This window comes from Microcaecilia unicolor, chromosome 2 (assembly GCF_901765095.1).
Source record: "Microcaecilia unicolor chromosome 2, aMicUni1.1, whole genome shotgun sequence".
Lineage (NCBI taxonomy): Eukaryota > Metazoa > Chordata > Amphibia > Gymnophiona > Siphonopidae > Microcaecilia > Microcaecilia unicolor.
In genome coordinates, this window is record NC_044032.1 from 262,305,906 (window position 1) to 262,316,870 (window position 10,965).

At 48.8% G+C, this 10,965-nt stretch overlaps 1 protein-coding gene across 2 annotated transcripts in view; it reads right to left on the reverse strand.

Annotated features, from left to right (window-relative positions):
- Window positions 1-7,064, reverse strand: part of BCAP31 (B cell receptor associated protein 31) — a 49,896-nt gene extending 42,832 nt beyond the window's left edge. The window contains exons 1-3 of one of the 2 annotated variants that reach the window (XM_030194075.1): window positions 6,898-7,064; window positions 4,259-4,371; window positions 1,454-1,554 (exon numbers count right to left, since the gene is read on the reverse strand). In XM_030194075.1, the coding sequence (XP_030049935.1) occupies window positions 1,454-1,554; window positions 4,259-4,350 (193 nt within the window). In that variant the 5' untranslated portion in view covers window positions 4,351-4,371; window positions 6,898-7,064. Of the gene's footprint in view, window positions 1-1,453; window positions 1,555-4,258; window positions 4,372-5,928; window positions 6,243-6,897 lie in introns of those variants that run through there. The other variant, XM_030194076.1, reaches the window with a different exon arrangement.
- Between the last annotated feature and the right edge of the window lie 3,901 nt (window positions 7,065-10,965).

Here is a 10,965-nt window from a genome sequence, read left to right on the forward strand (position 1 = left end):
ACAGGGAGGGCGGCGGCGGGTTTTCCAGGGCGGTTAGGGTGCGCGGGTGGTTCGGAACTCCGAGGTTGTCAGCCAGTGTGGAGCGATTCCTAGGCAGGGGGAGGAGTAGGGAAACACACTCCGTGTGTTTCCCTACTCCTCCCCCTGGCTGCTACTCCTCCTCCTGGCTGTGTCGCTGTTTGCTGCTGACGTCAGTTTGATCTACTCCTTGAAGCAGACCACATCCGGCGGAATCCACGGTCCCAGGCAGCCTCAGAACGTTGGAGGTGAGAATTATTATATAGGATTTTGTTGGCATTGTAATGTAGAATACTATGCCATACCTTGCATTGTAATCTGAATGTTTTTACTGCTGTATTTGTCTATTGCTTGTGTTTGACTTATTCTTGTTGTACACCATCTTGAATGAGTTTCTTCAAAAAGTAAATAAATCTTAATAAATAAACCAGAAGCTAAAGGCCCAGCAAGGCACTTAAATCTGCTTCCCCAATTTCTGAAAATCCCCACTGACCATCTCCTGAAGGTATTCTCTGAAGACATTTCATGAAGATCCTGAATTCCAAGAGACCATTTCCCCTCATTATGGAAGAGGGGAAGCAAATGGAAGGGGAACCAGTTATTCTGTGGACAGTCTTAATTTAACTAGGATCCATGAAAGCTCTGCAGGAGTGGAAGAAACCCACACTACCCCAGTAGCAGCCTTTGCCCCATCACCACGGTCGTTGAGGGCCACAACCCACTCACGTTTTCAAGATTTCCACAATGAATATGCATGAGATTGCATATAATGGAAGCAGTACATGCAGATCCAAACAGATCTCACGCATATTCAACTGTGGAAATCTTGAAAACTCAACTAGGTTGTGACCCTCGAGGACTGAGGTTGCCCACTCCTGCCCTTAAAATAGGACAAGATGACTGCAAAACTTTTTTCTGTTATAAAAGCGTTTTATTTTTTGATTACAAGTTATAGGCATTTCCTTATCTATCAGAGAACTCAAGGGATGTTAAGGACTTTCAGTTAATACAGCAGACAGATACTTCTTGGAGCTCATTTTGCGCTTCATTTCCCTATACGCGTCTAGTTAGGTTTGAGGGATACACATTTTATGAACTGGGTCAAGGATTTTGTGCATTCAAAGGCTGATTCTACAAGTTATTAGACAAGAGGGAAAGTGACTAAACCACCAGCAAAATTATTCACTACACAAAAAATACAGATATCTTATTATTAGCTTCTGGTAATTGAAAATTAATGTCAGTTCTGATCTTAATGTGCTTTCAGCTGAAATGCAAATATAGCAACACTCAATTTGTTCTGCTGGTTGGAATCAAGGTTCCCTTTCTTTCTTTCTTTCTTTCAATGGATTTGTTTTCTTGCCATTCTGCTGTTCTAACATTTGAGATTATATTCAAAAATTCTTCACATAAAACTGCTGGGTCCTTAACTTACCAAGTAAGAGCAGCACCAGGATGATTATCAGGACCACAAAGAAGGTGTTGCCATAGGTGACAATAAGCTGTACCAGCCGCGATTTGAAGATCTTCTGCCATCTGCACAGGTTAGAGGATTAGGACAGGTGAAAAATAGCCAATCTTTACACACGGGGCACTAATGCAGCACCTAGCCCTTGCATATACTTCCAGCCTGTGGTGCCCTCACAAGGTCCGATATATTGCCAACTGGTTTTGCTAGTTCCCCCCTCCCCCACAAACACCCAGCTCCTCTCTCACAAACTAGTGTAGCACTGAGGGTTCTTTCCTATTCCTAGGTTCGTGAGAAAGTCAAGGCACGTCACACTCAAGAACTGGAATGGATGCAAACGCTATGTAAATGAGGCATGGCGCTGTCCTGGGGGACATACAGCTCCTCATCACAAGAGAAGGCCCAAGCCTTTCCCAGCTCAAATCAAGTCCATCAATTTATGTCTTACAGTCCGTGCCAAAGCCAGAGATTAAAACTGAAATACAGGGATTAGAAATGGGAGTTAGAAAAATAAAGTGACTCCCACAAGGTCTCATATGGTCTCTGGCAGAGCAAGGAACCAGAACGGAGGCTCAGTGAGATATACACAACTTGCAAACACTCTTGTGCTTCCCCCCTCCCCCCGTCAACTTTCTATTCACAGAAGTTGAAACTTCCTTCCCTATCCCTCCCAACAGGCCATATGGTCTTTATTTTGTCTTAATTTTTCTATAACACACCTTCCCTTTCACTTTACTCCATATTATCAAACATGAAATAAATGTTAACATGCTTATGGGTTGGACAGTTAAGTATTTCTAAACAAAGTCAGATCATCAAATGTTAATTTTCCAAAGTATTTTTCATAAGCTGGCCATATAGAATTTCTCCATTTGATAAGCGATTTTTTTCCCTTATATAAAATTTCATACATTCAACTATAGAAGAGAATTACTTTTCCATCTTTTGGTTACAACACATCTTGCTGCTAATAAACAATGACGAATAAATATAAGGATTTGCTCTTTAACCTATAATTTTCCCTTCTTAACATCAATACTCAGTGGTGTGCTGGAACCAGCTTGCACTTGTTAGCTTTTTAAGAATTTTGGAAGCCGGCTGTTAAAGTAGCTACTTCAACAACCAGCTCCCACAATTTGGATTCAGGTGACTTGGGTCCCCTCTTGGCAGCGTTGCTTAAACGAGCCACAGGGGAGAAGGACATCTCTCCCCACTGTCACCCCCTCATGCGACATTCTCTCTGCACTCTCTCTATCCTCCTCCCTCTAAGTTCTGCCACCACAATTCAATTTTTATTAAGCAGTGCTGGCATGACAGCAAGAGCAGGCTGCTTTAGCCAATCCCAAGTCTTTGGGGGTGAGACAAGTTGAAGGAAGGCCCCTGGAATTGACTGAAGCAGCCTGCTCTTGCTGACGCACGCCAGCACTACTTAAAAAAATTAATCGTGGCGGCGGCAGAACTTAGAAGAGGCAAGGAGGTCAGGGGGAGCACAAAGAGGGAGACAGCAGAGAGGAGCTGCTTTGGTGGGGGGGAGGGGAGGCAATGAGGGAGACAAATACTGCATCATGGGGGGGGGGGGGGAAGCAACAAGGGAGACAGAGCCAGTCAGGTACTGCATGGGAGGAGGGGGAACAGATGTGCAGCCTCGAGAGGCAGAGAGGGAGAGAGATGCTTTATGTGGGGCAAGGAGGGAGAGCTGCTGCATTGAGGGAGTAGGCAACGACACGAGGGAGACAGGTACTGCATGGGGGGCAAGGAGGGAGAGAGGTACTGCATTTGGGGGGGGGGGGAGAGAGCAAGAGGTGCTGGACAGGGAGGTTAGGTAGGGAAGATAAATTCAATGAGGGGAATGAGGGAGAGAGAGGGCAAGGAGAGGTAAAGATATGCTGGTTTGGGGGGGGGGGGGTATTGGAAGGATAAGAAAGGAGAAAGGTGCCAGGACCTACAGGGAAAAAAGGAAGAGGGAGTGAGAGATGACGACACTGCAAAGGGGAGACAGAACAGGAGCGAGGGAAGAACACTTGCTGGAACCCTAGGTGTGAGGGGTAGAGGGAGGGAGGGAAGAGAGAGGGAGAGATGCTGGCAGGGGGCACAGGGACACAAAAGAGTTATGTTCGTGCAAGAATAGGGACACAGATGAGAGATGATCAACACGGCAGGAAGAGGGATGATGCTGGGTCAGATAGGGATGCAGAAATAAGATGGATGGTGGACATGAAGAGAAAGGAAGTGTCAAATGGACAAGGACACTGACAAAACAGTTAAAGGAAAGAGGAAAGCAGAAACTGGGCCCAACACAATAAGAAAAATAAAATTACCAGACAACAAAGGTAGAAAAAAATAATTTTATTTTCTATTTATTAGAATGTGTCAGTTTTTGGAATGTGCGTCTGCCACAACTGGTTTTAGACATGGCTGCCTGGGGCCCACAAGAAAAACCTCACTCACTGGCCTTCAATCTCCAGCTTTGAGAAGGGCCTCCCTTGGCATCTCTGAACTCCTTTACCTTTTCTGGCAGGGATACTGAACCCTGCCAGCCAAATAAATGGACAGCCACTGCTCTACACTGCTTATTTCTGGCTCCGAGTAGCATGTCCGGACTTCTCGTGTTAACTATGTGTGAGAAGTCCCAGCATGCTGCTCAGAGCCAGAAACAAGCAGCAGGGATTGTCAGTAGTCCATTTCTTTGTACCAAAAGGAACTACTGGTGGTGAAAGGCAGCCCATGCCCTCTAGCATCCCCAACAAATAAAGAGGGCCCATTCCAACATACCTTGTAGGGGAGATGAACGGCACGCAAAGAAGCAAGATTGCAAACACCTCAGCATAGAGAAATGTTGCTACCGCAGTCCACTGGAGACTCATTATTCAGGACTAGGAACCTCTCTGCAAGGAAGAACAGGGAGAGCTATAGAGGGCAATGCAAATACGTAAAGGAGGACTCAGGAAGTGGAAAGGACACTTCGTAAACTGCCATTTGAAAGAGTGTAACTGAGGAAGAGACTTAAGGAATGTTTAAAGGTTTGAACTTTTAAAACTGTTGCTCAAATGGCTCAGGTCCACCTCAATTATTCCAGCTATGCTTTTTAAATTTATGCACAGGCAGGCTAATGCTGCCAATCCTTTGCTGTGTCTGCTGGTAGTGATTCTTGGGCCACAAAAGGCTTAACTTTTTAAATAAGGAGACAAAAGATAAAAGGAATACTATCAGTTGCCTGCACTTTGCCCTTGGAAATTCTGTACTATGTATATCTCACCAGGATCTGGAGAAGAGCTGCCTGCACCAAAGATAAAGGAATAGTTAGGAGACTGTGGCCCTCCCTAGCTGTGATAAGGCAGGATGGTGTGATCCTGGTCAGAATCAAACTAGAAGAAATGGATTTAAGCAAACCATAATAGTTACAAAACCATCCAAAAAATTCCAAGAGACCTTGAGACAACTAGCAAAGAGACATGCACCTTTACAGCAAAGGTACTTTCTTTATTAACAGCACAACCCATGTCCAATAGCTTTCAGCTTCTATGCATGCCTGAAGCTTACATACTGTTAATACTTTCAAGCATGCATTTGTCCAAATTCAGGCTCTCCCTCCAGATTTTAAAATGCAAGGGAAAAAGTTACTCTCGAGCATTTTACTTATTTAAAATCATTTAAATAATACCAATCTTAAAATTCTTAGCAGAGCCCAACAATGGCAAGAGAAGTTCTGGAGCTGAACAAAGTCCTTGTACAAACCAGATATGAACTCCAGTATCAGAATTAACCAGAACTAATTATATATAGGAGCTTCCAAAACCATACCACCTCTTACAAATAACGCTTTTGTAAGAACATAAGAGTAGCCAGGGTGGGTCAGCCCAATGGTCCATCTAACCCACTATCCTGTTTTCCAAACAGTGGCCAAGCCAGGTCACAAGTACCTGGCAGAAACCCAAATCGTGGCAACCCTCCATACTACAAATCCCTGGGCAAGTAGTTGCTTCCTATGTCTGTCTCAATAGCAGACTATGGACTTTTCCTCCAGGAATTTGTCCAAACCTTTTTTAAACCCAGATACTGATACACTAACCACTGTTACCACCTCTTCTGGCAAAGAGTTCCAGAGCTTAACTATTCGTTGAGTGAAAAAATATTTCCTCCTCCTGTTTTAAAAGTATTTTCATTTTCTGGATACTTACATTATTCTAATATAAGAACAAAATATGGCATGGGGAAAGCCTCTACCCTATCAAAAGCATATACCTGGCCTACCCCCAAATTACCCAAGGTAGTGGGAGGCCAATACTGCATCCCAAGTAAGGGCAGGTTTCAGCACCTCCCTTTCACCTTCATGTACTCAAAAACTGACTCCGTGTGGTGCAGCACCTCAGGCCTTGCTTGCCTACCCTTACAGTAGGCCAGTTGACACCCCACCTGTCTTCTTCCATACCCACGTGACGTACCATTAGAAATCCCTGTAAGATGGTGAAGGGTTGCAGTCAGCGCCTTTAAGGTTATCTATAACCATAACTTTCAAGAATGCGTATCAAACAACGCTCTCTCGCTCAAACCTTTGTCGATATTACAAAATGTTTAAAAAAATGAAAGCTAGCTTTTTTTTTTTTTCTTTCAGCTGGGAGATCTTTCCAGAGATAGCTAGGAGACTGCGACCCGATCTAACTACGATTAGTCAGGACGGCGTGATTCTGGTCAGAGTAAATTCCAAAAGAAAGTAGAAAAAAAAAACTTGACAGGCATACCATAACTGTTACGAAACTATCTAAAAAAATTCCAAGTAGCCTTAACCCTAGTGCCTTGTAAGCCACAACCTCCTCCCTCCTCCACTAAAAGTCACTAGCAACAGTTAAACGGGCTGGTGGAGAAAGTATTTATAGCAATTTCCGAAAACTACTATACTAGGCTACTAGGCCATAAGGGAAAGGAATGCACTGCTGCTGTTAACACTTTGCCTCACACCACGTGAGAATAATGTAGAGCTACTGCTGTAAAACAGACCTGGCGTGAGGGGAAAGAGGAGAAGAAACCACTCTCTGACCCGACCAACTTTCCAGCCACCCCCCACCCCTTGCCTCACACCACGTGAGAATAATGTAGAGCTACTGCTATAAAACAGACCTGGCGTGAGAGGAAAGAGGAGAAGAAACCACTCTCTGACCCGACCAACTTTCCAGCCACCCCCCACCCCTTGCCTCACACCACGTGAGAATAATGTAGAGCTACTGCTATAAAACAGACCTGGCGTGAGGGGAAAGAGAAGGAGAAACCACTCTCCGACCCGACCAACTTTCTAGCCGCCCCCCCTCCCCCGTTTTGCCTCCACCGCATCAGAATTATTGGTAGAGCAGAGCTGGGTTACTTAGGTCCCGCCCACCACTCCTCACCAAAAAGCAAACGAAGCACCAAGCGGATACCTGCACTCCGGCGCTCAGTTTTGCAAGACTAAAGCTACCCACAGCAGCGTGCCGGATGACAGTACAAGCAGCGCGCGCGACCACTTTCCCCAGCAAGCCAGCCCAGAAGAACGCAGCACGAGTCAGTAGAGCTGCCCGCACTCTTCTCATCTGCGCACGCGTCAGGAGCAGCTCCGTAACACTGTAAAATACGTGCAACTGCTTCCGGTTCCGCGGTGACCAGCGCGCGCGTGCGTCGTCCCGCTAGCTGCTTTCGATTGCTGAAAGCGGGAAATGGTGGGCAGTTAGGTTGGTGGGTTAGGGTGCTGTTTATTGAGGAGGCTGAAAATGGGCTAAAAGGAAAGTCGAGGACTGTTTGTCCAAATCGCTACTACTTTCTGTCTTTTCCTCCTGGGCGCTGTGGCTTGGCTTGTCTGTAGGCTGGTTGTGTTCCGGTGTAGGGCAAATGGTGAAAGACACATAGGATGCCGCAGATCTTGTTTTTACACCGGACCCTGGTTTAGGGTTGGAGGGCTAGTGTAAGGATATTAGACGTCCAAGGTGTCTATCCATGCGCCACTCTCCTCCCTTCCCTCCGGGCTTCTGGAGCCATCCTTTTTCTCTCAGCTTCAGGAAAAGATTTCCTCCATCTTCTTCCCCATCCCCATTTGCAGAGATGCCACGATACCCAGTTCTAGGCTGGACATTTTGGGACTATCTTAGCTTTGTACTAAATCTCAAGCAGTGTGTGGGATTGGTATTACCTGATTCTTGCTATTTAAATCAGTGCTATAAGTCTCAAAATGCACTAGCTGGCGAACATCCCATACGTAGGAAGTGTGGCCACTTCACAGATCTTCTTACAAGTCTGGGTGTAGAAATGTAACTGAAATATGTTTCCATATCATCATGCTGATCAATCCATAGACTGGTGGGTTGTGTCCATCTACCAGCAGGTGGAGATAGAGAGCAATCCTTTTGCCTCCCTATATGTGGTCATGTGATGCCGGAAACTCCTCAGTATGTTCTCTATCTCAGCAGGTGGTGGTCACACACAGCAGCAGCTCTGGCTAGGCCTCCAAGCCTAATTTTTAGGTTTTGTTGAGTGCCTGGGGTTGAGGGCTCTTCTTGAGCAAGTGCAAACCTGGTGGCGCCAGGTCCCTCCTTTTCTCCCCCCTCCCGCTGGCTCCGTTTAAAAAAAAAACAATTTTGGACATCCTTAAGGGCGTTTATTTCGACGTTTATTTAAACGTTTATTGCAGCTACTCACTGGGACACCAGGTCGTTACAGCTCGGAGCGAGAAGCAGGTAATTTTTACCTTTTTATAGTGGGCAGGGGGTTCCCCGATTGATCTCCACGTGGCCTATGGCGTCGGAGGGCGAGGGCGCGAAGAATCGCTCCCCGGACCGCGTGTGCGCTTCTAGCGGGGATGCGGGGGGTTTAAAGTCTGATTCGCCCTTGGTGGGTGTCAGTTTGGAGGCCGGTCAGTGTCCCGGGTCATCCTCTGGCGCGGCGGTTTTTCCCGCCATAAACGGCCATCCCCCACTGCTCGCCTCCGCCATCTTGGCCGGCCACTCTGCTCGGACGGCTTCTTCTTGGGCCGCCCTTGAGCTGGGAGACGTTCATGCCATGGCCGCCCTTGATTTGGGCGACGGCAAAAAAGCGGCTAAAGTGAAGCGCCGTTCTTCCCGCGCGGCTCCTTCGCGGAGTGTCACGCCGGACGCCATCTTGGATGCGCAGCATGTTGCTCCCCCGCTCTTGCGAGCGCCGGTTGAGGGTGCGTCTAGGGCTGTGGCCCAGGCTGCTGAAATTCACAGTCTGGGGGGTTTCTCCCCCGAGTTTGTTTTGCTGCTGCATCAGGCCTTCCTTATGCAAAACGCTGCCCCTTCTCCCTTGTCCGATAACGGGGTTGAGGCCCCCGGAAGTAAACGCCCTCGGGTGGATTCCCAGGCTTTAGAGGACGCTGTTTCCTCTGATGTAGATGAGAGCAGCGTATCTGAGTTCTCCCAACGGTCCTTTGGGGATTCCTTGGAGGAGACGGATTCCCGCTCGGATGAAGTGGATGACCCCTCTGCAGCGCGGATCTTTCGCTCAGAGGATTTGCCCAACCTGTTACTGCAGGCCATGAGCATTTTGAAGATTTCCTCGTCAGAGGACGTCTCTCCCTCAGCCCCTGTTGGCTCTGCCATTATGCTGGGGACGAAGCGCCCGCCTAGAACCTTCCACGTGCATGATGCCATGCACACCTTAATTTCGGCTCAATGGGATGTCCCGGAAGCGAGCCTCAAAGTGGCTAGGGCTATGTCCCGCCTCTATCCTTTGCCTGAAAGTGAACGTGAGGCCTTTATTTGGCCTACCGTGGATTCTTTAATCACTGCGGTGACTAAGAAAACGGCGTTGCCGGTGGAAGGTGGCACGGCACTAAAGGACGCCCAAGACAGAAGATTGGAAGCGGCTTTAAGGTCGTTCTTCGAGGCGGCTGCCTTAAGTTTGCAGGCCTCGGTTTGCGGCTCCTATGTGGCCAGGGCGTGCCTGACGATGGTGCAGCGGGCTTCCCCCTCGGATCCTTCCTTGAGGGCTGACTGGCCGGCCCTGGAATCGGGCTTGGCTTATTTGGCAGACTTACTGTATGATGTCTTGAGAGCCTCGGCTAAAGGCATGGCTCAGACAGTCTCTGCGTGGCGCTGGCTTTGGCTGAAACATTGGTCTGCGGACCACGCCTCTAAGTCCCGCCTGGCTAAGTTGCCTTTTAAAGGCAAGCTGCTCTTTGGGGTCGAACTGGACAAAATCGTGACCGATCTCGGCACGTCTAAGGGCAAGAGGTTACCAGAGGTCAGGGCTCGGGCCAGTGCTCGCCCCGGTATCTCCAGAGGACGGTTTCAGGAAGCCCGTCGGTACCGCCCGGGCAAGTCGGGCTCCTCTGCCCCCTCTTCCTTCAAAAGGAACTTCTCCCCCAAGCAGCATTCCTTTCGCAGAGACCGCCGTCCCGGAGGTACGCCCTCCGGTCCTCCCCCAGGGTCTCGTACCCAATGACGGGGTCCTGGTCCATGGCCCAGTGCAGATTGGAGGACGCCTGTCCTCGTTTCTGGGCGAGTGGACCAGAGTAACTTCAGACGCTTGGGTGCTGGAAGTCATCAGAGACGGCTACAAGTTAGAGTTCTGCCGACCCTTAAGAGACGAGTTTGTACTCTCTCCCTGCAAGTCTCCGGTCAAAGCTGTGGCAGTGCAGCAGACCTTGGACAACCTGATACGCCTGGGTGCGGTCGTTCCGGTGCCAGAAAATCAGATTGGCAAGGGACGTTACTCCATTTACTTTGTGGTACCAAAGAAAGGAGGTTCTGTCCGGCCTATCCTCGACCTCAAAGGGGTCAATCGGGCCTTGAAAGTGCGGCACTTTCGCATGGAGACTCTCCGCTCTGTGATAGCGGCAGTGAAGGCAGGAGAGTTCTTGGCTTCCTTGGACATCAAGGAAGCGTACCTGCATATTCCCATCTGGCCTCCTCATCAACGCTTTCTGCGTTTTGCAGTCCTGGGCCGACACTTCCAGTTCAGAGCCCTCCCTTTCGGGTTGGCTACTGCTCCGCGGACCTTCTCCAAAGTAATGGTGGTCATCGCGGCCTTCCTGTGAAAGGAAGGAGTACAAGTCCATCCTTATCTGGACGACTGGTTGATCCGAGCCCCCTCTTATGCAGAGTGCGGCAAAGCTGTGGACCGGGTGGTTGCTCTTTTGAGCTCCCTGGGGTGGATCATCAACTGGGAGAAGAGCCAGCTGCGCCCGACTCAGTCCCTGGAGTATCTGGGAGTTCGATTCGACACCCAAGTGGGCAGAGTGTTCCTGCCAGACAATCGGATTGTCAAACTTCAGGCTCAGGTGGACCAGTTCCTAGTAGCCTCTCCTCTTCGGGCTTGGGACTATGTGCAGCTGTTGGGCTCTATGACGGCCACGATGGAAGTAGTGCCCTGGGCCAGGGCTCATATGAGACCACTACAACTCTCTCTGCTGCAGCGCTGGACTCCGATGTCGGAGGATTATGCTGTGCGCCTTCCCTTGGACCCAGCAGTGCGCAAGGCGCTGAGCTGGTGGATGC